This window comes from Leptodactylus fuscus, chromosome 5, assembly GCF_031893055.1.
Source record: "Leptodactylus fuscus isolate aLepFus1 chromosome 5, aLepFus1.hap2, whole genome shotgun sequence".
Taxonomy (NCBI): Eukaryota; Metazoa; Chordata; class Amphibia; order Anura; family Leptodactylidae; genus Leptodactylus; species Leptodactylus fuscus.
This window is the reverse complement of record NC_134269.1, coordinates 36,806,888-36,832,487: the sequence shown is the minus strand read 5'-3', so window position 1 is coordinate 36,832,487 and position 25,600 is coordinate 36,806,888. Positions and strand designations below refer to the sequence as shown.

The following is a 25,600-nucleotide window of genomic DNA, read 5'->3' as shown; positions in this document are numbered from 1 at the left end:
AGCTCAGTGTTAAAGCAGGGGCTGAGCTGTGACAGCTCCGGCTTTAAACGCCTATGTATTCAGCTTATCGGCGTCCTACCGCCGATGAGCTGAAATACATAGGCGTTTAAAGCAGGAGCTGTCAGCTCCTGCTTTAACGCTGAGATCAGTTGGAGTCGGGACATGCCGACCGGGACCATTTTGTTAGGCGCTAAGCGCGGGGCCCCGGGTGGTTGCCCGGCTCGCCTGGCCCTGGATCCGCCCCTGGCATTACATTCCAACAAATGGCGTGGAATGGTCACGTGATTTATCAGATAGGACTGAGCTAGGTGACCCTAACCTATCTATCTGCGGATCTGGGTTGATATGCTGGATTCCGGTGACAGACTACCTTTAATGGAATAAGTCAGCCTCCCTGCCAGTCATACACGTGTTCACTACCCAATACAATCTATGAACGGTATGAAATGGCTCGAAAATGTACTTTTATATGTAGTTCGTAGGGAATTGTGAGATATCCTCTTTACAAACTACACTCAGAATATGACACCTTGTGGCGGAACAATGAACTTGAACTTTCAAGAATTCCGAAACCACACTGTATGTCTGTACGTACACATAGATTATGATTATATAAGTATTTTGGCTGGCAACTATGGATCTATTATGGCACACTGATACGGGGCAGTACAATCTATAAAACAGTTAAAACACAGCGGGGCAGATTTATTATCCAATATAACTAGAATTTTATTTCAGTTTGCTTAAAAAAACCTTTCTGAGGCCGGGTTCACACGGTGTATTCTGGCTCATCATTTGGTACGTAGACGCGGCTGTCGCAAAATCACATCAGCAAAATAGCGCCGCGTGTACGGTACCGGCTCCCATTGAAAACAATGGGAGCATATACGGCCCGCAAATCCTCCCGCAGTGTCTACGTACCAAATGACAAGCCAGAATACTCCGTGTGAACCCGGCCTCACATGTCTTGTACCATCTTTATTCATTGTTTTAAATATATTTTTTTGCCTTGTTGAAGAAAGTGGTATAACTCGGCAAAAAGGATCATGACATAAGATGGGTAGCCAAATTCTGGCGCCAAGTGAGCCAAGTAATAGGTTCTATAAAGGCAACGGGTGAATTCATCAAGACTGGTGAATCCAATGACAGTCTTGATAAAAATGTTTCCCATTTGTCACCTGCCTAGGCCACTTTTCTGGAATAAACCCTTGCAAAAAAAATTGTCATGGACCCATTTTTCACGACACCCTCGCCACTTTTCAAAAAGGAACCGTGACGGGGATGTGTCTGATTTATCATCATTTATGCCTACATTTATATGATGAGATAGCTGTCAACCAAACAATCATTCAGCAGACAGCTGTCTCATGTATGTGGTCAGCTAAAATTGTAAGTATATTTTTATATATTACTTATCCATAGTGCAGGTGGAGAGATAGATGTCTATGGAGAGGGGAGGGGGAACAGGAGAGCACAGAGCTATCTGCACTAAAGTAACCACGGTCTGTATATACTCACTGAGATAATACCAACTAGAAAGAAGAGTGAAAAGATGAAAGATCACAGACTTACAGGATCTATAACACTTACCTGCTGAGTCCTGTCTGGTGGGGGAGGTTTCTGTAGAGGCAAACCGGCTGCAGAGGGACCTACATGGAAATGATAGAAACCCTCTTTATAGTGCACAAACTAATAACTGGCTAACCATTGCCCTGTATACGTTTCAAGCATGTATAGTATTGTGTACCTCCAGTTATAAACAACTTGTCGTAAATAAATATCACCATAGGCGCCATAGCAAACTTTTGACTTGGCCTCCCCACATCACCCCTTTCCTGACCCCTACATGGTGTAATGCCCCATTTACACACGCTATAATGTCCCAAAGTGTCCTCCAGACATTACAATATGCTACAGTGGCCTTGCACAGTATAATGTCACATAGTTGCCCCTGCACACAGTATAATGTCCTATAGCAACTCCTCCACACAGCATAATGTCTCATAGTGGCCCTATCACACAGCATTATGTCCCACTGTGGCCCCTACGGTGTTTGATACAGATATGGCAAAAATTTCAGGCCATCAGAACCTGAAATATTTAGGGAATACCACCCACAAACTATTATTATACTCTGGGGTCTTTTCAGACTAAGGGAGCCTTCACACGGAGTAACGCTGGGCTCAATGTGTACTTATTTTTACTGCCGTAGAAAAGCGAGGGTCACGTTTACATCGCGTTTACGCGGCGTTTTTTTACTATGAGTGTATACGCGGCAATTTTCTACGCCAGCAAAAAAAGCGCCCTTAAACGCCGCATATACGCTCATAGTAAAAAACGCTGCGTAAACGCGACGTAAATGTGACCCTCGCTTTTCTACGGCAGTAAAAATAAGTACACATTGAGCCCAGCGTTACTCCGTGTGAAGGCTCCCTAACAATAAGCGGAAACCCAAGGGAGGTGCTGAACATAAAAAGCAGTGTTACTAACCTCTCCTAGGCTCCGGCGCAACTCCTCTTCAATGACGTCACAGACGTGGGATACACCATCAACATTATACGTCGTGATGCCGGCCATACCCACATAACGTCTGTGATGTCACTAAAGAGGCCCAAAGACAACAAGGTGAACTGCCAGAGCCCAGGAAGGGTAAATACCACTGTTTTTTATGTTTGTCACCTCCCCGGACTTCTGATTATTATACACGGGGGTCTAAATAGCATTTTAAGCTTATTTAGCAATCCTTGTTCCTGCTTACAGCCACCTCCTTTTCACCTTCAAGGATCGGTAAGTAAATAGGGCCTCTTATCTGCTGGGTTTACTCCAACAGGTAACGGCCTATTAAAATAAAAAAGCAGCAGGGGCCCACCAGGTCCCCTAAGTTCGTAGAAGGTGCTATTGCTGCTATGATGGTGGTTACACCACTAAATATTATGTCTTATTAAAGAAATCTGTTTCCTTCTCCACTTTTCAGGCTGAGGAGATGGAGGGGGATGCAGCTGGAGAGAACACACAAGTAATTGCTTTGGTGCATGCAAGATATGGAGGTAGTAACCACCATCTATCCAACAAAGCGATAACCATACGTATGGTACCAGCACACATCCAGTCCACAACTACCTACATTCAGAACATTAAGGGCTAGTTCACACGTGGACAAAGGGGAGGTTTTTGACAGCGGAATTCGCTTCAAAAACCGCTCCTTTAACATAGTGGTCTATGTAGACCACTAGCTTTTTTTTTCCTCCTAGCGTTTTCCGCCTGAAGAAGCGACATGACCTTTCTTCAGGCGGAAAACGCTTGAAGAATTGCATAGAAGTGAATGGGAGGCGAAAACCGCGCGGTAAAAAAACGCGCGGTTTTTTGCAAAAAAACGCGTGGTTTTCGCCTGCAGTTTCTATAGCACATATAGGAAAAAAAAAACCTAGCGAAAACCGCTAGCGAAAACCGCGTCAAAAACCGCGTCAAAAACCGTGTGGAATGCAAAAAACAGCGTCAAAAAAACTCCCCGAGGTTTTTTACCTCGCACAAATAAGCTAGGCGGTTTTCACGTGTGAACTGACCCTAAATCCCTCAGTGCGTCAATTGTATGTGCTTCTAGTACTGTTAGTTGAGGAATGGGAGATATGGGCAAGTCAGAATCATTATCCAAAACCAACAAATATCCAGTTCACTTATTGTTTCCACCATATTGAAGCCTGTTAAGGACTGGAACATTCATCATCTAAAAACACACTTTATAAAAACTCACGTGGTCTCTGCTGCCACTGACCCTGGGGAAAAACAAGGATATAGGATGGTTAGAAGTCTGACGTAGGATACGGGTGGAGAGTGTGACAACCCCGTGTGGCTATGCCCACAAATCGCTCCTAATGGTCACCTGATTTAGCAGGTAAGACTGAGCTAAAAGGTAGTTATTCCTAAGTGTTACCTCTAAATGAGTGCACCCTATGTGGATGGGGCTTTGATTCCGTGTGGTTCCCTCACTGCTTTACTGTATTGTAAGGACACGTGTTCAGGTTTTGTAGACAAAACAGAAGTAGACTGTGTTCTTCATCAGGTCTAAGCCTTTATGATCCTGGTTTGGTTTCAGAAACCGTATCAACAAAACCTGAATGTGTGACCTTACCCTTAGTACATTGGACATCAATTACTACAACTTGTTATTTGTCATTCATCAAAATAATTATTATAATGGTCATAATTATCCAAAACAAGACAACAGCTTATCAGAATAGATGCCAACATGGTGCTTGTTTTCTGTGACTTGAGGCAATCTGCTAATGGTTCATATACATACATATATATGTACATAGGGTGTCTTTATGTGACATGCCTATTTTAGGATATATAACAATGACCATGTTTGTTTCTTGGCTGTGAAAAAAACTGTCTTTTTTATATGGTCATTTTAAATTAATTCGGTGTGTTTTATCCATTTTTGATGGCCGAGTGTCATCTGTTTCTTACAGACTGTTAAAGGAAGTCTGTCACCAGAATCCAGCATACCAACCCAGCCCCACAAAGAGATAGGCTAAGGTCACCTGAATCGAATGGTGTTTCCCCCCTTGTGAATCCTAGTCTCCATTGCCGAGATATTGCTACTTTTGTCAATATTAAATTGAGCTCTTTGCAGCATTGAGGGCACTGTCATTTCTCCATTGAGATAAGCGGCAACACCCTCATTGCTCCTAAGAGCTAACTTGCCAATTGACAAAAAGAGCAATATCTGGGCAATGGAAGCTGTTTCTTATATACCCGTTTCATTTCCAAATTTTTGTTTATGTATTAGACTGTCTTTTTGCTTGATTTGTTTTCTGTTTCCATTATACCGCATTAAATATATTTTAAACTAACATGAAACCTGCCAGCACCTTGGATCGTACGACTTCATATATCAGTAAGAGTGAAGTAAAACGACTTGGAGTAGATTCAGAGCATCTTTACTGTCAGCGATCTTAACGGTGATCGTTTGGGAAATATCATGCAAAAAAAGCAAGTCCGCAGCACCTCACGTAAGCTCCAGTGGCGCAATCGGTCAGTGCGCGGTACTTATAAAGCAGTAACTGTCGAGCAATGCCGAGGTTGTGAGTTCGAGCCTCACCTGGAGCATCCTTTCTTGCTTCCCTCATCTGTTTTTTTAGAACAGCAGCGAGGCAGCACAGTCTCTCAAGGCGCCTCATCCTCATCTATCAACACCACGGAATCACAAATCAGGCAAACTTGTGTGCTTTGGAAGAGTCCAGGCCCTCCATTAAGCTTTTCTTCTTCTTCTTCACCATTAACAATATCCTGTGACTGTGTTATCCAAAGGAAGCAAGAAAGGCACCCCTGGCTCTTCTTGAAAGAACGCAAGTACGCCAATAAGAAAGCTTTAGATTTGGAACGCAAAAGGTACAAGTCCCATCTGGATAATGCATTTGGATGGCTGGTGCATGTCTGCTTTCTTTGAAAAATAGAATCATAAGGCTTGTGCCCTGCATCCAGCCCCAGTGGCCTAATGGATAAGGCACTGGCCTCCTAAGCCAGGGATTGTGGGTTTGAGTCCCATCTGGGGTGTTTGTCAGCCTAAGCTTTACAAGCGTACCCTGGATGTGTTTTAGGTCCAAATTAAAAGTTCTCAAGCCTCCTCTTCCCGGGGTGATTGTCTCGCTTGCTTCTGAAGCGAATCGTGCCAAACCTGGCCGCGTACTAACATGAAAAGGCAATTTCTATGTCCCAAGAAGAGCAATTCAGTGTAACGCTATCTTCTTTGAATGCAGAGAACGCCCTATGCTTTTGAAAAAGACAGCACCTTGCTTTATTCTTCCTTTATATCCCATTGCCTAGACAAACACGGGGTACGGAATCGGAGATATCCATCTGCCTCCAATTGTGAATTTTTTTTACAAACAGAATTTCTTTACAACGCAATCCTATGTTGTTGGGATAGGGCACACGCATGGATTGCTAAAAATACAGGCTAACTCCACAGCGCTTTAAGTACCATTCCAATGTCACCCACATTGCATTTTTAAAAAAGGAGTCTGTAACCAAGCCCAGCATAGCAAACCAGCCCCGCAGAGAGATAGGTTAGAGTCACCTGAATCCAACGGTGTTTCCCCCTTCCGAATGGGTGCCTCCTTTCCTGAGTGCTCTCTCTTTCTGTCAATACTCAAATGAGCTCTTTGGAGCAACGGGGGTGTTGCCATTGCTCCAAAGAGGTAAGCGGCAACGCCCTCGTTGCTCCAAATAGCTCGTTTGCATAGACAAGGGGAAAACACACTTTAATTCAGGTGATCCTAACCTATCTATCAGCGGGTCTGGGTTGGAAATCTGGTGACATATTCCCTTTAACAAGTCAGCCTCCCTGCCAGGTCATATACTTGTGTTAATTCATCAATAAAGTCTATAAGAGATATGAAATGGACTCAAAAATGTACTTTTGTAACACATATGTATTTGAATCTACTGTAAGGAAAGTAGACTATGAATATATATTGCATACAGCACTGTGATATACGTCAGTGCTACTGTAATGTAAATGATAATTCTCATGAACCAGAAATATACGGTACGTAAAAAAAATGAGGAAATGTGAGATGTGCTCTTTGTAAACTACACTCAGACTATGACACCTTGTGGTGGAACAATGAACTTGAAGCTCTTGAACGTTGACGAATATGCATATATACACCATTGCCTGGATAGAATCACAGACACTTACACCTCGAATATGATATGTAAGTTGGTATTTTGGCTGGCGACTATGAGCACTGTAGCTGGATTGATTATTGCACACGGATATTAAAAGAGCATAATGGGGGCAGTGAAATCTAATAAATAGTTAAAACACAGCGTAGACAAGAAGTAAAGACAGAAGTAATAGCTAAAGACACAGGCACTTTCCTTTAGTGAAATATATTGCAATAGTTTGTTCCCTTCACCTACACTATAGATTCATGAAAAAATAATGAAAAGTTTACATGCGCTTTAGGTTTAGGCTTCATTCACATCTCCATAAGGGACGCAGATTCCGCCGAAAATCGGCGGAGAGAAAAGCAAGTGGGCTCTCTATCGTTCATGTTCCACGGCGGATACGAATGATGGAGAAAACGGCACAAGTGTGAACTTAGCCTTACACTATCTATATTACACAGGATTAGAAAATGTGCCCTATTGTCTTTGTACCGCACACCAGATCTACTTGACTGACTATGGTTAAGACCTACATATAAGCCTGCGAGTGTCAGGATATTCACAATGGTAAAATAAAGTCTGCATCCGGTATTCTAATTGTTGTCGGCGCCGTCTGTATATGCTCACTGAGTTAGTACCACTGTAACTAGAAAGAAGAGTGAAAGCTGAAATATCAGACTTACAAGATCTGCAGTATAACACTTACCTGCTGGGTCCTGTCTGGTGGGGGAGGTTTCTGTAGAGGCGGGCTGGCTACAGAGTGACCTACATGGAAATATGGAAACCCTTTTTATAGTGCACAAACTAATAAGTGGTTAACCATGGCCCTGTATGCGTTCCAAGCATGTATAGTATTGTGTACCTCCAGTTATAAACAGCTTGTCATACATGAATAGTACAAAAAAGTTTGCTGTATATCTTATTAAAGAAATCGGTTTCCTTCTCCACTTCCCAGGCTGAGTAGAGGGAGGTGAAGGCTGCTTGAAAGACCACCAAAATAATTGCTTTAGCTACTCTGTGAGAGAGCTCTTTTGATACTGCTACATCTTCCAGATAACACACCACACTGCACAGAATGAGGCATTATATCAAGCAACAGCAACCTCCTCCCCTCTCCATAGAGTTCAGTGTGTGGTGTGAATAGATCTCTATGTATACAAACAGTGGAAGTGAAGATAAGGAGAGCAGCCTAATAAATAGATAAGGAAGTTGGTTTCCTTAATTCGATATACTACAAAGTTTTTATAACTGGCCAACACATCATATAATGGCATAATACATTAATAACTTAACAAAATGCCCTCTTGTACATGCAGCCTAGTCTATAACTGATTATTTCTAAAGAAAAATACATGGGGGCATCATAAAATATTGTTCTAGTTAGTGCCATGGGTGACGTATGACTCGGGGCCTCCATGAGGACCTAGGTGGACGCCACAAACCCTCCCTGATGGCCATATGGTGATTTTATCCAGCTGAGAATTTGTGGTCGCACGTTATAAAGCATACAAAGAGAATGATGGACCAAATGCCTCAATAACATGATACCTAAATATGCACTTTCATTCTCCTGTGCTGTCCATACACATGGCAATGGTCTACTCTGTAGGTCACATGGTGGGAGCTCGTACAAGTCGTCCTCCTCCTCTTCCTGGTAAAGAAATCACAGAACTGTGAAAAGGACGTGACCACATAAGACATATATGGGAAGAAAATATGGTGGCACTTACCTCGACCAGGTCATTTACTGCAAAACAAATACAGACAGGTTATTATATGATGTCAAAAGTGGCAAAAGTTTTAGGGTGGAAAATCCATGTCTATGGCATGTTGTAGGCCATCACAATGAGGTCACAGTATATGCCACGTAAAGATCAGGACTATAAAGCTAACCATACAGATAAGATGTGGAAACTGCCAACTTCGATGGGTTTGGTTGACCATATAATGTGTATGGGGGTCTCCCTGAAGATGCCCGATCCTTTTGTTCTTGGATAGATAAGCCACTGCAAGAGGTGTCTGCAGAAGCTTTCTCTCCTCAACCTATAGGATACAGCCCAGCCTGAAAGTATTGGGGAGAGTCGTTCAACACCTACCTAAAGTGTATGGGTCGGTTTAAGCAAATGAAAGCACTCATTGACATCGGTGATACCACCTACACTGAGGAACTAGTAATTAAATATTCTATGAGGCCTGGTTCATATCTGAGTTTAGTATTCTGCTGGGGAGTCCGCTTGGGGACCCCCCGAATGGAAACCTATATGAATTAAAAAGTGGTTAGCTAAGGAAACCACACGGACCCCATAGAATATAATAGGTTCTGTGTGTTTTCCGCGCGGTGTCCACATGAATCATGCGGAGAGAAAAGTGCTGCTGGCAGTAGCGTTTTTTAATGTGTATAGGTTTCCATTCGGAGGGTTCCATCCCAAGCGGACTCCCCGAACGGAATACCGAATGCAGATGTGAACCAGGCCTTAGATGCCATAACATGTCTATTTATGCATTTACCAAATATAACTTTGGTCAAAGCCAACAGCCCAACCTCTTAAAGTAACCAAAAGTATTTTCTGATTTATGTAATAAAAACTTATACTCGAGTCAAGGGGGGTGGAGGGGGGGTCTATGACCAGCCGCAATAGTAATGTATAGAATCTCCCATAAAATAGTGAAAAAAATAAGCGTTCAAAAATATAATAAAAAAATAAAATAAATAAAAGTTCTAAATCCCTCCTTTCCCTAGAATACATATAAAAGTAGAAAATGACTGTGAAACACAAACACATTAGGTATCCCTGTGTCTGACAGTGCCCGGTCTACTGAATATAGGGGATCTGCAGTGCTCCTCTTCCATTGGGAAGGGGTTAATAGGAGCACTGCAGATCCCCTATATTCAGTGAGACTGAATTCCACTTGGGGGAAAAAAAAACAGCCCTCAAGCTCAGGGAAGGGGCAGACAGACAACCAAAACACCCCCTCCCCTTCCCCAGCACCCAGCATCTACTGCACCCAAAAACCATTTTAATTTTTGAAATTTTCCAGTAGCTGCTGCATTTCCCCCCTAGGCTTATACTCGAGTCAATAAGTTTTCCCATTTTTCTGTGGTAAAATTAGGGGGGTCGGCTTATACTCGAGTATATATGGTAATAAGACTACAATAGAAGGGAGTATAGACTACACAAAGTATATGAACACATAGCTCTGCATAGAGAGAAAAACGGGGGTTCTATCTATGAGAAGAGATGTCAAACTTGGAATTCTACATCCAAGTATTACATTTGTAGACAGTAAAACAAGGCCAGGATGTTAGTCCTGTTGACCCAAGGAGACCACATTGAATTGTGTCCTGGTATCAGACCTATATAGTCAATGTCAAATACAATTGAACTTCTTTAGAAGAGTATGGAGATCAGACTTCCCAAATATATCAAAGAGCACATAATAATGATAAATATAGTAACCTCCTAATATATGTTATTACACAAACTGCTGCGAGTTTTCTATAGTCAAGGGATCCTAGAGTGGCTAGTAGGATCTAAAAGGGCACAGTGCTTGGAAGAGTTTGCAACTTTCTTATTGGCCAGTGCTCAATCTCTATTGGTTAGACCCCACAATTCAGACATTTATTACAGTATGTAAACCCCTTTAATAAGTTTTATTTTACCATACTGGTTGAGAGGACGGGGAGTCGCATTGGACCTGAAAGCAGAACCAGGTAGACGTGCATTAGAGTACATACTATATAACAGCTCCCACAATATATATGATAGTAAATGTTATTTTATAGTATTATTATTGCATACTCAATTATTATTACATACTCATATAATAGCAAAAATAACAACTTACTGCTTCCTATTGCTCCCGTACATAATCTGAAGGACAAAGAAATAAAATATACTATTCACATGTAGTATAAGAGACAAATAAAGACACTTTAAAGGGTAAATCTTGCCAGGAACTGATCAATTGTTTTTATATTCAACATATTTTTAAGTATTTTTTATGTTTTTAATTTTCCATGTTTTATAGCTCTATTTTTTTTTTTTTTTTATTCTAAAGAACTTGCAATTTCTACTATTGCCACTAAGGCTCAGTTCAAATTCTGTTTCCTTCTCCGCATGAAAAAATCAGAGAGAAAAGCGCTGCAAAAAGCACTTTTGTCTCCGCATTTTTTGTGCAGAAACCACACGGACCCCATTATAGTCTATGGGGTATGAGGGTTTCCTAAGGTAACCGCTTTTTTATGTGGATTCGGTTTCCGTTCGGGGGGTCCCCAAGTGTACTCCCCAAATCGAAACCCAAATCAGGCCTAAGCCTTAAATAGTTTGTGACTTACCTCTCCTGGAGTCGGACCATGCGCCATAGACACAATGGTCTCCTGGAGAGATTTCTAGGCATGCTCTGTGACCTATGTAGTGGTCATTGCACAGAAGGGGAGGAGATAAGTTGTGAAATCTTCTATTGTTACTGGTGGTCTTATCTACATATGCATGATAGCTGTGTACATCAGTGCACCGAACAGGCCTGGATCACATCTGTGTTCAGTATTCTGCATGAGGACCCCTGAATGGAATACCGAATGCATTGACACACAGTGAGCTTATGAAAGCACACGGACCCCGTTTTCCGCGCAGTGTCCGCACGAGTCATGTGTAGAGAAGAGTACTTCATGATCTACTTTCTCTCCGCATGACTCGCGCTGAGACTGCACAGATAACACATGGACCCCATTATAGTCTATGGGGTCCGTGTGCTTTCAGTGCTCACCACTTGTCAATGCGTTCGGTATTCCATTCGGGGGTCCCCAAGCGAACTCTCCAAACAGAATACTGAACGCAGATGAGGCTAAGTGAGGTGCTTCTGCAAAGAAGCCTACATAAAACAGGAAATCTCAGTGTATTACTGGTTCAGTGGAAGATTTTTAGAAATTTTTTTGAATATAGATAATAACATGGAAAATTTTTAAACCGCTCATCAAAAATTCTACAAAAATATGTTTAACATATAACTTGACTGTCCCTTTAAATATAGGTTCCCTAAAATTATAAAAAAAATTCTATAGTCAGCTTCTCCCCTTCCCCATGAGGGTATAATAAACTATAATAGAGACTATAAAAGAGAACAATAGACTGTAGATACCTGAACAGTAATCGGGCATAAGATTAGCTTCACTTGAAGAGACAAATGTTCATTCCACGATACTGTAACAAATCAAAGAGATACAATTTGATTCTATGAGGGTTGGATCTAGAGATTCATCTAGCCCCAACTAAGGGCTAGTTCACACAGGGCAAAATGGTTCGGATTTTGAAGCGAAATCCACCTCAAAATCTGCCTCCTCACAATAGAGTCCTAGGTAAATTGCTAGCGTTCTTTTTTCCGATAGCGTTTTTTTTCCGCTAGTAGAAAAAAAAAAGCGACATGACCTTTCTTCAGGCAGATTCCGCCTGCAAAAACCAACGGGAGTCAATGGAAAGCGGAAAAAACGCTAGCGTTTTTTTCAAGGTCCATACACTGCGCTGGAAGAAAAAAATAAAACTAAAAACGCCTAAAAAAAAAACGCTCCAAAAAACGCCTCATGTCAAAAAACGCTTCAGAAAACCATTTACTTAAGTGGATTTAGGAATTGTTTTGTGTATATCTATATGTGTACATATGTACATGGCTGGAGGTATACCATATATACAGTCCTATGAAAAAGTTTGGGCACCCCTATTAATCTTAATCATTTTTTGTTCTAAATATTTTGGTGTTTGCAACAGCCATTTCAGTTTGATATATCTAATAACTGATGGACACAGTAATATTTCAGGATTGAAATGAGGTTTATTGTACTAACAGAAAACGTGCAATATGCATTAAACCAAAATTTGACCGATGCAAAAGTATGGGCACCCTTATCATTTTATTGATTTGAATTCCCCTAACTACTTTTTACTGACTTACTGAAGCACAAAATTGGTTTTGTAACCTCAGTGAGCTTTGAACTTCATAGCCAGATGTATCCAATCATGAGAAAAGGTATTTAAGGTGGCCAATTGCAAGTTGATCTCCTATTTGAATCTCCTCTGAAGAGTGGCATCATGGGCTACTCAAAACAACTCTCAAATGATCTGAAAACAAAGATTGTTCAACATAGTTGTTCAGGGGAAGGATACAAAACGTTGTCTCAGAGATTTAACCTGTCAGTTTCCACTGTGAGGAACATAGTAAGGAAATGGAAGACCACAGGGACAGTTCTTGTTAAGCCCAGAAGTGGCAGGCCAAGAAAAATATCAGAAAGGCAGAGAAGAAGAATGGTGAGAACAGTCAAGGACAATCCACAGACCACCTCCAAAGAGCTGCAGCATCATCTTGCTGCAGATGGTGTCACTGTGCATCGGTCAACTATACAGCGCACTTTGCACAAATAGAAGCTGTATGGGAGAGTGATGAGAAAGAAGCCGTTTCTGCACGTACGCCACAAATAGAGTTGCCTGAGGTATGAAAAAGCACATTTGGACAAGGCAGCTTCATTTTGGAAACAAAAATTGAGTTGTTTGGTTATAAAAAAAAAGGCATTATGCATGGCGTCCAAAAAGAAACAGCATTCCAAGAAAAACACATGCTACCCACTGTAAAATTTGGTGGAGGTTCCATCATGCTTTGGGGCTGTGTGGCCAATGCCGGCATCGGGAATCTTGTTAAAGTTGAGGGTCGCATGGATTCCACTCAGTATCAGCAGATTCTTGAGAATAATGTTCAAGAATCAGTGACGAAGTTGAAGTTACGCCGGGGATGGATATTTCAGCAAGACAATGATCCAAAACACCGCTCCAAATCAACTCAGGCATTCATGCAGAGGAACAATTACAATGTTCTGGAATGGCCATCCCAGTCCCCAGACCAGAATATCATTGAACATCTGTGGGATGATTTGAAGCGGGCTGTCCATGCTCGGCCACCATCAAACTTAACTGAACTTGAATTGTTTGTCCAAAATACCTTTATCCAGGATCCAGGAACTGATTAAAAGCTACAGGAAGCGACTAGAGGCTGTTATCTTTGCAAAAGGAGGATCTACTAAATATTAATGTCACTTTTCTGTTGAGGTGCCCATACTTTTGCACCGGTCAAATTTTGGTTTAATGCATATTGCACATTTTCTGTTAGTACAATAAACCTCATTTCAATCCTGAAATATTACTGTGTCCATCAGTTATTAGATATATCAAACTGAAATGGCTGTTATAAACACCAAAATATTTAGAACTAAAAATGATTAAGATTAATAGGGGTGCCCAAACTTTTTCATAGGACTGTAAGTCTAGTACTGTACCTGCAGCCAGGTTGTGTACAGCTGTGTGTATATCTATATGTGTACATAACTTCTGGTATATCATATAGGTCTAGTCCTGTACCTGTAGCCGGGCTGCGTGCACATGTGTATTTGTATATGTATATATATGTACATAGCAGGTAGTATATGATATATATGGTTGTAGTACTGTACCTGTAGCCGGGCTGTGTGTGTCTGTATATGTGTCTGTATATGTGTACATAGCAGGTAGTATATCATATATAGGTCTAGTACTGTACCTGTAGCCGGGCTGTGTGTGTCTGTATATCTACATGTGTATGTAGCAGGTAGTATAAGATATATAGGTCTAGTACTGTACCTGTAGCCGGGCTGTGTACAGATGTGTGTTTGTATATGTGAATATATGTACATAGTAGGTAGTATATGATATATAGGTCTAGTACTGTACCTGTAGCCAGGCTGTGTGTGTCTGTATATGTGTACATAGCAGGTAGTATATGATATATAGGTCTAGTACTGTACCTGTAGCCGGGCTGTGTGTGTGTCTGTATATGTGTCTGTATATCTATATGTGTACATGGCAGGTAGTATATGATGTATAGGTCTAGTATTGTACCTGTAGCCGGGCAGTGTGTGTGTGTCTGTATATGTATATATGTGTACATAGCAGGTAGTATATCATATATCGGTCTAGTACTGTACCTGTAGCCGGGCTGTGTACAGATGTGTGTGTGTATATATGCGTACATAGCAGGTAGTATATGATATATAGTTCTAGTACTGTACCTGTAGCCGGGCAGTGTGTGTCTGTATATGTGTATATATGTCTGTAGATGTGTATATATGTACATGGCAGGTAGTATATGATGTATAGGTCTGGTACTGTACCTGTAGCCGGGCAGTGTGTGTGTGTCTGTATATGTATATATGTGTACATAGCAGGTAGTATATCATATATCGGTCTAGTACTGTACCTGTAGCCGGGCTGTGTACAGATGTGTGTGTGTATATATGCGTACATAGCAGGTAGTATATGATATATAGTTCTAGTACTGTACCTGTAGCCGGGCAGTGTGTGTCTGTATATGTGTATATATGTCTGTAGATGTGTATATATGTATGTAGCAGGTAGTATATGATGTATAGGTCTGGTACTGTACCTGTAGCCGGGCTGTGTGTGTCTGTATATGTGTATATATGTACATAGCAGGTAGTATATGATCTATAGGTCTAGTACTGTACCTGTAGCCGGGCTGTGTGTGTCTGTATATGTGTATATAGCAGGTAGTATATGATATATAGGTCTAGTACTGTACCTGTAGCCGGGCTGTGTGTGTCTGTATATGTGTATATAGCAGGTAGTATATGAGATATAGGTCTAGTACTGTACCTGTAGCCGGGCTGTGTGTGTGTCTGTATATGTGTATATATGTACATAGCAGGTAGTATATGATATATAGGTCTAGTACTGTACCTGTAGCCGGGCTGTGTGTGTCTGTATATATGTACATAGCAGGTAGTATATGATATATAGGTCTAGTACTGTACCTGTAGCCGGGCTGTGTGTGTCTGTATATGAGTATATAGCAGGTAGTATATGAGATATAGGTCTGGTACTGTACCTGTAGCCGGGCTGTGTGTGTGTCTGTGCTCTCCTCCTCTATACAATGAGCTTTGTTCTCATGATTTGTGTCTTTTTTGCATATTTCTGTTTCAGTAAAGAGGAAGCAACAAGTCCCAGCTAATAGTAGCCAGACACAAGGCTCCAGGCCTGATTTGACTAATGACTGGCACAGAGCCGGCATACAGGTCAGAGGTCTGCACCCTGTCCCCCCACCCCATCCCCATAGCTGTGATACTACAACTCCCAGCATGCCCGAGCAGATTCCATGTGGTAACTGCACACGTGCGACCTCTGTAGTGGGCGGGGCTTGTTCCTTTGATCACTGCTCGCAGGTCTATGAGGTGACTACAGGGGGATTTAAATAAAGGGGCGGGGCTACATCTCTGGTTGCGAAACTGCGTATACGGGATCATTTGCATAAGGGGCGTGGCCGTAGAACCGGAAGTCTCTCTTGCTGCACAGTAGGTTATGGGAAGAGAAGGCCAAGTTTTGAGGGAAGGTGTATGGGCATGGAGGGAAGGTGGTCACAGCAGGCCACGGGGGAGGCAGGCTGGGAGCCATTAGGTACAATATACTGGGCTATGGGAGAATGAGATCAGTGGGGAGGATTGGGCTAGATGTGTGTACAGGTGGTATACAGGTGTGTGCATGGTGTAGACAGGGGGTGCACCCAGCAGGGGGGTTGGGGGCTATAGAGTATATAGGATTGTGTAGGTTACACATTGGTGGGGGAGGGGACAGTAGTGTAAGGTTAGGGACCTGTTTACATTGAACATTTTTTCTTCTATATAGCTGTCACAAACAATACACTGTCCATAGGGATTGCAGTAAAGTTACAATATAATACCATGCCATAGATAAGCAGGTATGTGTTATATTGGGTTATGTGGTCACCCAGCTTTCCTAGATTCCAGAAGGGCACATCTGTCACCAGTGGGGAATGTATCACTTGTAGCTTGGCTACTTACTCCTGTGTGACCTCCATATAAGTAGTCACCCAGCTTTCCTTGATGCAGATATGACTGTAGAACTGAAGATTTAGACCTTATTCACACATCAGTGTTGTGCGACAGTGATTGTAAGCCAAAACCCGGGTGTTAGTAAGGATTTAGGCTTCATGCACATGGCCGGTGTCGTATCCACAGATGGCACTTGGATAACTTCCAAGTGTCCGTGTTTTTGACTGTGCCATTGATTTCAGTGGGCAGCTCGGATCCGTGAAGACGATCCTCATATTGTGCACGAAGCCTTGGATCTTTGCCTGGGGATACAGAGTATAAGTGGTGCAGGGTTTGGCAGTAGAAATGGGGAGGACGTTTCACAAGTTGTCTCTGAGCTCCTGGTAATTTTCCGTGCTGTGACTTTAGTTCCATTTTCTTTCCAATCAGGAAATGATCTGTGGTCGGAGGGTGGAAGCGATGAATCAAGCAAAGTAACTTGTGTTCTCCAAGTAAGTAAGACAGAGCTCACCCAATTTTTTTTTCAAATGAGTGAAGATGGCTATACTCCTTAGATAGCAGTCACATGATGGCTATCCCTCATGGCTCCACCATACACATGCACACTTGGCTGAGTGTGCAGGTGTTCTCAACAGGGAGAAACCCGAACACTGATGTGACCCAGGCCTCAGGGTACTTTCACGCAGAGGAATCTGCTATGGATTCTACCCCCAAATTCCCAGCAGATTCCACCTAAAATCTGCCTTCCATTGTATTCAATGGAAGGCAGAGATTGCAGCAACATGTGTTCTGCTTAGGCAGGGCCTAATCCGCAGTGGAAAGCTGGGAGGGAATGACAATGCCCTGCATCAGGATCCTGTCATGGCTAGACCGCAGCGGAAAATGAAGAGGAATTCCTTCGTTTTCTGCCGCATGAACATACCCTTAGACGCTTGGTTGGCCCTGTGCCTAAACCAGTGGGTTGGCCAGCCTTTGATTAATGTCTGTTGTCGCTTTAACTCTCGGTTTTTGGCTATGACTCAGGTAATCCAAGCTGTAGAACTGAATAGGAAAAGTTGTGTGTCAATCCTAACATGTAATAGCTTTTGTCCCTGGATGGTGGTTTCTCCATGCAGGACCTGGGGATTCCGGGCCGGTTCAGACCCTGGGTGAATGAAACCAGCCCCCATCCCTTGGCCACTCCGTCTTCTCCTTCCTCTCCTGTATTCGCAGGTATTTACCTGTGTTGTAGGGGCTAGCAGACTATAGTAAAGCCAACTCTTACAGTACAGGTAAAGATACCTGTGAAAACTGGAGTGGAGGACGAGTGACCCGGAGGATAGGGGCTGTTTCTAATCACATGATCAGCCCTGAACCCTCAGGTACTGCATGAGAAACCGCCAGCCAAGGAAGTCTCCAGACAACACCTTTAAGGGCTAGTTCACACGCAAAATACATGTGTGCATATTCTGTCGCGGCTTTCCGCTCTGGATTAGACCCAAATGAATGGTCCTAGCCTGGAGGGTGCTGCTGCGAGGCGGACGCCGGGGCTGAATCAGCTGCGGAATCCGCCTGAAGAAAGGGCAGCTCGCTTCTTTTTTCCCGCTAGCGGCGGTCTACATAGACCACCATTGTGAGGGGGCGGATTATGACGTGGATTCCGTGCCAAAATCCGCCCCCTCTTGCCCCGTGTGAGAGTCCTAGGGTATGACAGGCTAGGGGAGGATACCTCGGCCGTGATGTATAGTGTAGTAGTTGTTTCTATATGTCTTCCTATGCCTGTATTTTATTTCTGTTTAATTCTGTGTTCTAGTACTTCTGTACGGTAGAACCGATGCACAAAGAATGAATAAAAATTTGATGGAATGATTACATAGGGTGGTTTGGCATTACAAAAAGTTTTTTTTTTCCCTTTAGAAACAGTGCCACTGCTGTCTGTGCCTGGTATTGCAACTTATCCCCATTCACTTTAATATGGAAATGCGGCAATATTAGACACTTCCCCTGGACAAGGGTTGTGCTAAAAACATATACCCCTTAAACAACTCTAAACCATCCTTTACATAAGATCCTCTAATGCTGGGAGTTCCAGCCCAACCGTGGCTCTTCCATCATGTAGTCAGATGACGCTATCGGTGTGGTATAATAAACCTGAGGACGGGCTTAAATTCATAGATTCATAGGCTGCTATGTTACAGTGAGTTGACTTGAGCCAAGCCATGATCATTCTGGGCAATGTGATTCGCATGGACCACATGACCTGGGCCACACTGTCCATATGTATTGGCCCTTAGATTTCCACACCACAGCTCCTAGCATGTAAGGAACCATGTATTGTGTTTGTATATAGACGTGTGACCATTTCTATTGACTTGTCCAATCTTTGTTCTTTTGTTTCTCAGCAATTCAGGTGCCATGATTCCTCTAAAGAGAAGGAAAAAAGAGGCCGCAGCCCCCAGTGATCCTGTGACCCCACCAGTCTTATTTCCTGAAGTCTGCATCTTTTTAGTGGAGCGAAGAATGGGGGCTGCACGAAGGGGCTTCCTCACATCACTGGCACAGAAGAAAGGGTTCAGTGTGGTACAGGAGTACAGGTATAATATAGTAGACCCCTTTGGCATGACACAATGGTAGTGACACCTAGGATTATACAGATTATATAATCCCACCTATACAGTAGTACAAATGGTCATCTGTCAAGACATTTCACAAGTTGGGCTTTTGAGTAGCGATTTAGCTGTGTGGTTAAAGGACCAGTCTCTTTAAGGTGATTCCAATAATATGCCAATGATGGAATGTATTAAAACTACACCTTGCTTGAGAATGAAGGCGCTGCCACACAGGTTTAGTAATATGGCCCCTTTGTGGTGTTATCTTACAAGTGTAACTAGAGATGAGCAAGTAGTATTCAATGGAATACCTCCCCGCCATGGGTATTTGTGTTAGCGGCTGAACACCAAGGGGTTAAGCGCATCGAATATTTGATGTGTTTGGCCACTAACACGAATGAATACCTATGGCGGGTAGATATTCGATTGAATACTACTTGCTCATCTCTAACTGCAACCCATTTTTAAGAGGCTGCTTATCCTAGTGAATGAGGCTTCCTGCAGTACCCTGCATAGCCAGATGGCGTAAAGGACTACCGTGCGGAGAAAACTGAATCAGTACTATGGCCCTTCCCTCTCTTTATTGGACCCCCTCCAATCCTAAAGTGATCTCGGTGTGCCTTTCTTTTGACATTCCTCCTGGAAATGTGTGAATAAATTGATAACTGAATATTTACTTATTTCTCTTATATAGCGCCAACATATTCCGCAGCGCTTTACAGACATTGTAAGTTACTGTCCCATATAGGGCTGACAATCTAAATTCCCTATCAGTATGTCTATGCCGTGTGGGAGGAAATCCACCAAACACAGAGAACAGACTCCTTGCAGATGTTGTCCTCGGTCAGATTCGAACCAATGACTCAAGTGCTAACCACTGAGCCGCTGCGATGTTACCGTTCCCTTTTTGTTAGCGGGGTGTGTCTCTCGGAGTTGGAATACATCCTATTAACATTAGGAATCGTAATACCGAAGTGGCAACTAATTCATATATTTCCAGGCGTAATGACAGAGGAACAACACTATGCAGAGCTCTTAGAAAAGATGCCGCAATAGTATTTCCTTATGCTGTGATGTGATTCCTGCGTTCTTGTTGCAGCGGAGCAGTGACACATGTAGTGTCGGAGCAGAATTCATTCACCGACGTCCTCAGCTGGATTGAAAGGAAAACTGGGAAACCGGTTGAAAATGGGAAAGATAAGGAGTCCCCACATATCCTGGATGTCAGCTGGTTTACAGAGAGCATGAGTGCAGGAAAACCTGTGCCAGTGGAGACCAGGCATAGTCTAGGGGTAACGACATTTAGTTATTTTTTTTTGGATTTAGTTTTATTAATCTTTTTATTACGTTCAGAAGATTTGGGAATGAAGAGTGATCCCTGCTGACTACGTCTTGCCGGCACAGGTGCACAGATCTCTTACACACTTGGGCTCCGTGCACATCATGCTGCTACTCTATGGGAGCTGAGGCTTGTGCATTGTCAGCCTTCTCTCCCCATGAATGTTTGGCTCCGCCAAGTGTACATGTGTGATTCTATAGGGAGAGGGGATTAAGCCTTTGCCAGACACCTGTCAGTGGCTTATCTCCCAGGGCAACAGACTAATTCAACATGCCCCAGCCTTCTCCCACATATCCCGGGGTCTGTAGTCTGACTGTAGAGATGTCCTCATGCTTATGGCTCTCTGTTCACATGTCTTCATCTTTACGTATTCAGTGTGTGTGTCAGGAAAGCTCCTGGTGCATGAACTTGTCCATAGATCGCTATGTACCATGTGCCTGATACCTTAAAGTTGCAGAATTATTATTTTTATCTATATAGGAAATTGTAGTCTGCCACACTTTCCTATGCAGACAGACAAACCCAAAAAACGCATAGCCTGGCTTAAGCAAATAAGTTGCTGACTAATGAGCTACAGCAAATATATTGGAAAATTGTGTATCAATTACTCAGTTTACAAAGGAATACTCCTATTATTGCCAATAGTGTCCGACATGGGAACAACAAGTAGGTTTCGACCATGAACAAGTGAGCAGTTTATAGTTTCCATCCCATCCATGGAGGTGAATGGGAGAAGAGCTGAGCTACACTGTTTCCAAAGCGCCATAGTTGTAGCAAGAGCATAGGTATGGCTGCTACGCTGTTTCTGTAGCTCCCATTCACCTTAGCTATGATTTGCTAGAACCCAGTATGTCAATGCCTCATTGCTCCAATAACAGCGATATCTTATGAATCAGTGCCAAGGGGAAAGCATGGTTTGATACATGTGATCTGTCTGCAGGGTTGAGGTTGATTTGGTGGGTTCTGGTGGCAGACTCTATTTGGAGATGTCATTCAGTAGGAACCTTTGTCTGCTGCAAATGAATAGAAATCTGTCCTGTTCATGTGATGGACACAGGTACATGGCTGGCGTCAGGTCAGAGCTGGGTCTTTCCATCACATGACCAGGAACTATTCATACCCACTGTATATAGACAATGAAGGTTCCTGCAGAAGCAAACCGTGATCTTGAAAGCTGTAACTAATTAATCCAGAAAGTGAATTGATAAACTGTATCTACTGTCTATTCATGCAATGAATAACTTTAGGATAATGTGTATGAATGTCTTGTAAATAACCTCTGATGTAATTGATGATGAAATGTAATGCACAGCATTGAGTCATTTTCTAATTGTATCTTTTGTTAAATTCTAGACTTTACAATCTGGGGTATCCAAAGAAAAAGATGAGCTTTTTACCGTAGCACCATATGCCTGCCAACGTCACACACCATTAACCCATCATAATTCGGGGATTACAGTAAGTGTGCTGTGTGTGCATGTCATTAACTATTTAGCAGCTTCTTCTCCACTGGATGGAGCCCCATAGCAAAACATGGGGGGGGGGGGAGGGCCTGAGTGTCAAACTATAGCGGCAAGTGTAGATTGTTCAGCGCTGCCCCTGCTTGAAGTCTATGGGGCGGTGCTGCAGCATGTATACTTGCCACTACAGTTTGTATGGTGAGTGAGTGACACGGCTCTGCTGTGCTGCCTCTGTACTGGTCATCTGTGGGGTTTCTGAGTGAGAACCGCTGCAAAGCTGTCCGTGCAAGGAATTCAGGGCACTGTCCACTTTTTGGAGTTGTAAAATAGCGACAATGTCAGAGGACATGAAAGGTAGTTTTTCACCTTACATTTGGCAAATTACAATGAAATAACCATTGCAAATACTGATGCCATAATTTTGGTGATGTTATTATCCCTTTTTATGGCCAAAAGATAAATCACAAAAAGAGCCGGTCACATCCAGTGTTCAGGAGTCCATTCTGCTTCTTCATTCTGCTACTGGATCCCGATGAGCACTGAACTCCCTCCAGTCATATAATGCAGTTTGCTGTAGTTCCTCTGTGCTGCTGAGCTCTGAGCTTACATTTCTCAATGCTGTTCCCCCTCCATTACCCAAATTGATCATATAAGTGTTAGTGATGTCAATCTGCATGTGAGCTTGGATGTTAGGACATTCCCTTTTAACAATTTTATTGGCTTTTTTTATTTCTGGAGTCACTGTGCATTGTGATTTGTGGTGTTTTGCACTTTTAGGACGCGTTGGAGATGTTGGGAAAAGCAGCTGCTTTTCAGGGGTCTGAAGTCCGAAGTCTGGCTTTTACAAGAGCGGCATCTGTGCTGAAATCGCTACCATTCAAGCTTCAGTCTGCTGAAGAAGCAAAAAACCTGTATTTTTGTGGTGGTCACTGCCAGGCTGTCATCCAGGTAATGTGATATAGAATGGCGGCCCCTGTACAAGACCTATATGTGGGTCCCTTTGCTCTTTTGCTGACTTGATGAGGTCCTCAAGGCTGCGGCCAAATCCTAAGGAAGATCTGCTTTTTTTTTTTTCTTTTTTTTATTGCAGATTTTGCTGTAATTTTTGAACCAATGCCAAGAAAGTTTTAAAGAGGACCTTTCACCGATTTGGGCACAGGCAGTTCTATATACTACTAGAAAGCCGACAGTGCGCTGAATTCAGCGCATTGTCGAATTTCCAGATCTGTGCCCCGGGTAAAGAGCTACCGGTGCTGGTACCGTAGCTCTTTACAGTTAGAAAGGCGTTCCTGACAATCTGTCAGGAACGTCCTTCTTCACAGCAGCACCTATCGCGCTGTGCTATGAGACCAGGGAGGAACGCCCCCTCCCCTCCTGATAATATTCGTCTATGGATGAGCACTGTGAGAAGAGGGAGGGGGCGTTCCTCCCCACTCATACTGTACGGCACGATAGGCGCTGTTGTGAAGAAGGACGTACCTGACTGACTGTCGGAAACACCCTTCTGACTGTAAAATGCTATGGTACCGGGACCGATAGCTCTTTACCCGGGGCACAGATCGGGAAAGCTGACAGTGCGCTGAATTCAGCGCACTGTCAGCCTTCCAGCAGTATATAGAACTGCCTGTGCCCAAATCGGTGTAAGATCCTCTTTAAAAGGAATGAGAAGTATAAAGGAAACTCTTGTAATTCCCCCATCTGTTACATGCATGCATGACTTTGGCTCAAAAACTTGCAGCAAAATCTACAACAAAAAATATGGAAGCGCGTGGCCATAACCTGAAGGGGTTTTCTCCTCTTATAAAGTGATGCCTTATCCCTTTATGATCATTGCGGGGTCTGACCTCTTGTACCCCTAACTTATCCTGGGTCCGCAGTGCTGGTGTAGCGCTGCATCTGATTTACTGTTCTCACTTGAATGTGGATGTGCTGCAGTTTCCTGCGCAGTGTGTGACTGTGGTGCTGCAGGGAAATCGGAGGGAATGCCGCGCTATATGGGTGTTGCAGTGTGTGTGTTCTAGGTGACAAAACCTCAAGGTGGTGAGATACTGACTGCCCAGCAGACCAAATGACACTACATCTGACATCTCCATGACCATAGTCCATACACAGACCAGATGCTACAGGACAGTATTAAAGAGCAAGAACTTTTAAGACATAGGATTAAGAAACTCCTTGATCAACTCCTCTTTTCTTTTATAGGAGATTCTTGAAGATGGAGTATGCCATGAAGTGGAGGTGCTTAAAATCAGTGAACAGTACAAGTGTATGGAGGTGTGTGCAAATGTAAATATATATATATATATATATATATATATATATATATATATGTGCTGTGCATATATGGAGTAAGACAGGGAGACGCTTCTAAGACAATTATTCTCTATAAGTGTCACATCACTGGACGTCCTACTGCTGGGGAAATGACCGCTGGATTCCCTGGGGACTGTTCATGCCTCCTCCATGGGAATGAAGATCCAACACTTCATTCACTTCGATGAAGCTGCCAGGGCTGCAACCTCCCAAAAGCCCCACAGAAGTGAATGAAGGGGCGGTCACATTAGCGCACTCCATTCACATGGAGGTGGCATGAATGTCCAGTGATATGACACTTATCCTCTGACCTGTGGACAACCCCTGTAAGAGGATCTTGGTTAATAGTATTTCCAACCATTTACACATGCATGCTATGTGCATCTCTAGCAGGGTCACAAAACATCTGACTGTGCAAGTGACAGCTGGTGCTAAAATTATTGGAGCTCATACTGAACAATACCTATTGACGTCTATGGGCAAGGCCTGTTCATTTAGCAGATTTATACCTAGTTTTTTTGTTTGTTTTTTTTCCTACCCCCATAGTTTTGAAAGCCCTGGCTGGTACATTTTTGCAGGACGATGGTGCCGTATATATGAGCGTACTATAATGACCTTTATTCATAAAACAAAATACACAAACCTGTATTGTCAGTTGATAACCTCTCAGGAATGTATTAGGGATACAAAGATGGAGACCAGGGGGGGCTTTCATTTGACCTTGTGGGATCAGTAGTGTATCCCCTAGGCAACGAGCATTAACCCCTCTATAGGGGGAGACTGCTTGTTGCATAGGGGCTATTATGGGTTAATGCTCGTTGTATAGGGGCTAGACCTAGGTCCACAGGGTGTACTGGGCACTTATGCTCATTGCTTAGGGGTTTCTTTACTTACCTGTAGCAATGTCAGTGAAGTTCTCCTTCATCCACTTCAATGAGAAGACTGCCTGATCTCACGAGAACGCCCGAGATCACGCAGCAGAAGCAGCTTGGACACTGTCCACTGCTAACGCCCTTCTGACAGTGAAGCCCTTAATTACCATACAGGGCGCCAGAATTAATGGGGCTCAGAGCTCCAAAACAAGGGGGGGCTGCAGACATAATTCAAAGTGCACCAGAGTCTATGCAGCTGCATCTATAACAAGGAGCAGAAAGCTGCACCGGCTTGTAGTGGTGACAGGTTATCTTTAAATGGAGTCTGTTGACAGAACCCAACATAGCAAGCAGCCCTGCAGATAGATGGATTAGTCACCCGAATCAAACAGTGTGATCCCCTTGTGAACTGGTTCCTCTGGGGTTGGGTTTTAGTGACAATGCCCCCTTTAAGTTGTGCCTCAGGT

At 43.1% G+C, this 25,600-nt stretch overlaps 2 protein-coding genes and 2 non-coding genes across 4 annotated transcripts in view; 3 read left to right on the top strand and 1 right to left on the bottom strand.

Moving 5' to 3' along the window:
- The window catches only part of SH2D6 (SH2 domain containing 6), a 38,798-nt gene extending 26,920 nt beyond the window's left edge, over positions 1-11,878 (bottom strand). The window contains exons 1-6 of the mRNA XM_075275801.1: positions 11,818-11,878; positions 10,525-10,550; positions 10,340-10,374; positions 8,409-8,425; positions 8,227-8,329; positions 1,591-1,649 (exon numbers count right to left, since the gene is read on the bottom strand). Coding sequence (XP_075131902.1) covers positions 1,591-1,649; positions 8,227-8,329; positions 8,409-8,425; positions 10,340-10,374; positions 10,525-10,547 — 237 coding nt within the window. The 5' untranslated portion in view covers positions 10,548-10,550; positions 11,818-11,878. The remainder of the gene's footprint in view (positions 1-1,590; positions 1,650-8,226; positions 8,330-8,408; positions 8,426-10,339; positions 10,375-10,524; positions 10,551-11,817) is intronic.
- Positions 1-25,600, top strand: part of POLM (DNA polymerase mu) — an 85,709-nt gene that overhangs the window by 36,178 nt on the left and 23,931 nt on the right. The window contains exons 2-7 of the mRNA XM_075272928.1: positions 16,991-17,052; positions 18,943-19,134; positions 20,249-20,441; positions 21,842-21,946; positions 22,726-22,896; positions 24,151-24,222. Of these exons, the coding sequence (XP_075129029.1) occupies positions 18,956-19,134; positions 20,249-20,441; positions 21,842-21,946; positions 22,726-22,896; positions 24,151-24,222 (720 nt within the window). The 5' untranslated portion in view covers positions 16,991-17,052; positions 18,943-18,955. The remainder of the gene's footprint in view (positions 1-16,990; positions 17,053-18,942; positions 19,135-20,248; positions 20,442-21,841; positions 21,947-22,725; positions 22,897-24,150; positions 24,223-25,600) is intronic.
- Positions 5,020-5,112, top strand: TRNAI-UAU (transfer RNA isoleucine (anticodon UAU)). Its single transcript is given in 2 exon segments — positions 5,020-5,057; positions 5,077-5,112. It is a non-coding gene; the product is annotated as a tRNA-Ile (tRNA).
- On the top strand, positions 5,487-5,559 carry TRNAR-CCU (transfer RNA arginine (anticodon CCU)). Its single transcript has one exon. It is a non-coding gene; the product is annotated as a tRNA-Arg (tRNA).